Raw genomic sequence first — 2,599 nt, 5'->3', positions numbered from 1 at the left:
GTCCCACTTAATCCATTGAAGTCTCTTTTCTCCTTGTTTCTGTCCCCACCAGAATTGCATAAGCAGTCTCTGAATTTCTTCTATAAAAATTTCAGGTAGTTTAAAGCACCCCAAAGTATATATCGGGATAGCCGTACCCACAGGTTATACGCTTAGGTCATTGACTCCCTAGCACTACCCTATTATATTTTACAAGTTCACTTCACTTATTTTTCTATAATAATAATAATAATAATATTATTATTATTATTATTATTATAAAATCGGTTAAAAAAGGGTGAATTTTATCCGACATTTTTCAAGAAAATTGGTTAAACATAAAACCTACTAACAAAATTAATTTTTTATAATAAATTATATTTAACAGAAAAATATATTATAGAAAATTGGAAAAACATAAAAACTACTAATATTAACATAATAAAATAGATTTTATAAAAAATATTATTTTTTATATCCAATTTAATTTCAATTGAATTTTTAAATATTTAAATTTTTAATTTTCTCAGGCCAATAACCGGTTTGCTTTCAATTTTTCAAAACCTTGGGTCTATCTGATTGATTTATTTAATTTTGCTTGGGTTGTCTATAAATACGTGAACGAGAGTAAACCCTAACCCTAACCCCCAATAAGGTTTCTACATTAGCACTACGCCGCAACACAACTCTCTCCTACGCGAGCTCTTGTTCTTCCGTGGCAATGGCGGCGTACGCAGCTATGAAACCTACGAAAGCCGGTTTGGAGGAGTCACAAGAACAGATCCACAAGATCAGGATCACTCTTTCCTCCAAGCACGTCAAAAATCTCGAGAAAGGTGCATAACAATTCAATTTCTTCCATGAAAATAAAATCGGTGAGTTCGTTGTTGCACTGGCTAATAGCTTTTGGATCTGTTCGCGTTTGTTTTTGCAGTTTGTTCTGATTTGGTTCGTGGTGCGAAGGACAAGCGCCTCAGGGTGAAGGGACCTGTGAGGATGCCAACTAAGGTTCTTCACATCACTACCAGGAAATCCCCCTGTGGTGAAGGTACTTCAATGGTGTTTTTGACCGTTCTATTTGATTGGAATTCTGAGTTTCAGTTTCTTTATATAAAGTTTGGTTATAATATACTGTGGTGATTGTACATTGAAGATCTCTGATTTAGTCTTCTCGGATTATTAGTTATAGGATGGAAATTGGTTTTTGAATTTTTATTTTGAGTTGATTTTGATAGAGATTTTTCTTTGTTAACGGAAAAATTGGAATAATTTCCACTCTTTGAAGGAGAATTAGCAAATAGTCAAATACAGATTCTATGTATTTTTATACGGATGTCAAGTCGTCTTATACCATAGGAGTGTAGGCATAGTGGACGAAGATTGATATAATAAAAAAAGTGAGAATCTAATTAACACTGAATTTACAACTTCCATCATGTGCAAGCCTACTACTATCCAAGGTGATTAGAGTCCGTTCTCATTTTGTCGACTCCCATATTTAGAGCAGTCTGATCAACGCAAAGTGATGTGTTTTGTGGTCTCCGTCTCGGAGAACACCGGCTATAGAAGTGTGTTCTCATTTGATCGACTCCCTTGCCTTGGAGGAGTTTGATCAATGCGAAATGTTCTGTTTTGTGTTCTGTCTCGGAGGACACCAGCTATGGAAGTATTTACTGTATTGTAGTAGTGTGGTGTAGTGAAACTAGGTATGCTGACTTAAGTGTTTGAAGTAACTTTGTTACTATATTATTGTTGAAAGAGCGGTATCCATTGTTGTCCCTACCTTTGATTTCAGGTACCAACACCTGGGACAGATTCGAACTACGTGTTCATAAGAGGGTCATTGACCTCTACAGTTCCCCTGATGTTGTTAAGCAGATTACTTCAATCACAATCGAGCCTGGTGTTGAGGTTGAGGTCACAATTGCAGATGCTTGATCTCAGTTTTTGAAGATTAAAGACATTAATTTTGTTGTGCTTGCTTAGTTATTTATCTTTTTTGTTTAGTTTTTATGGTTTTTGGACATCGGTGAATGAAAAAGTTAAACATCATGCTTCATATGGTTTAGGGTTACATACATGTTGAGTATTTGCTTTCATGTCATAGCATATTGTACTCGTACTTGATCCACCTTTTTGTTCTTCTACAACAAATTTTTAAGTCTTACAACTCTTGCAAAAGAAAATGTAATTTATACTCATGAAAGATTTAGGTCTGACAGAATGCACCATTTTGTTGGACAGCGTAAATTTATGAGGACTTAGACGACATTTCATTTATTTTTGCGGGCCATTAAAAAAAAAAAAGAAATCAAGTTCATTTCATTGATGAAAAGAGGAAAAAAGGATCAAGATGAAAAATTATGGCTTCTTATTTTATTTTCTATTAGAAGTTTTGACTAATTGAAGAGTACAACGTGTGATAGATGATGTGTTCTATTGGTTGGACTATGATATATATTTTCCGACTATTTTAGGGATGATTCAAGTCATTTTTAGGCTATTTTACCCTGTCAAGTGTCAACCACCAATCTTAAATGTTCAATGCACGTTATTCATAAGAGTGACTATTCTAAGGCTGTCAAATGGGCCACTATATGGGCTGATCTATTTATTTATT

At 34.3% G+C, this 2,599-nt stretch overlaps 1 protein-coding gene across 1 annotated transcript; it reads left to right on the top strand.

Moving 5' to 3' along the window:
* The first annotated feature begins 519 nt into the window (after window positions 1-519).
* On the top strand, window positions 520-2,149 carry LOC112739585 (small ribosomal subunit protein uS10y). Its single transcript, XM_025788983.3, has 3 exons — window positions 520-815; window positions 914-1,027; window positions 1,775-2,149. The coding sequence occupies exons 1-3, from the start codon at window positions 701-703 to the stop codon at window positions 1,915-1,917; spliced, it is 372 nt and encodes a 123-aa protein (XP_025644768.1). The 5' UTR covers window positions 520-700; the 3' UTR covers window positions 1,918-2,149.
* The last annotated feature ends 450 nt before the right edge of the window (window positions 2,150-2,599 follow it).

Source organism: Arachis hypogaea, chromosome 2, assembly GCF_003086295.3.
Source record: "Arachis hypogaea cultivar Tifrunner chromosome 2, arahy.Tifrunner.gnm2.J5K5, whole genome shotgun sequence".
Lineage (NCBI taxonomy): Eukaryota > Viridiplantae > Streptophyta > Magnoliopsida > Fabales > Fabaceae > Arachis > Arachis hypogaea.
This window is presented reverse-complemented; position numbering and strand designations above follow the sequence as displayed.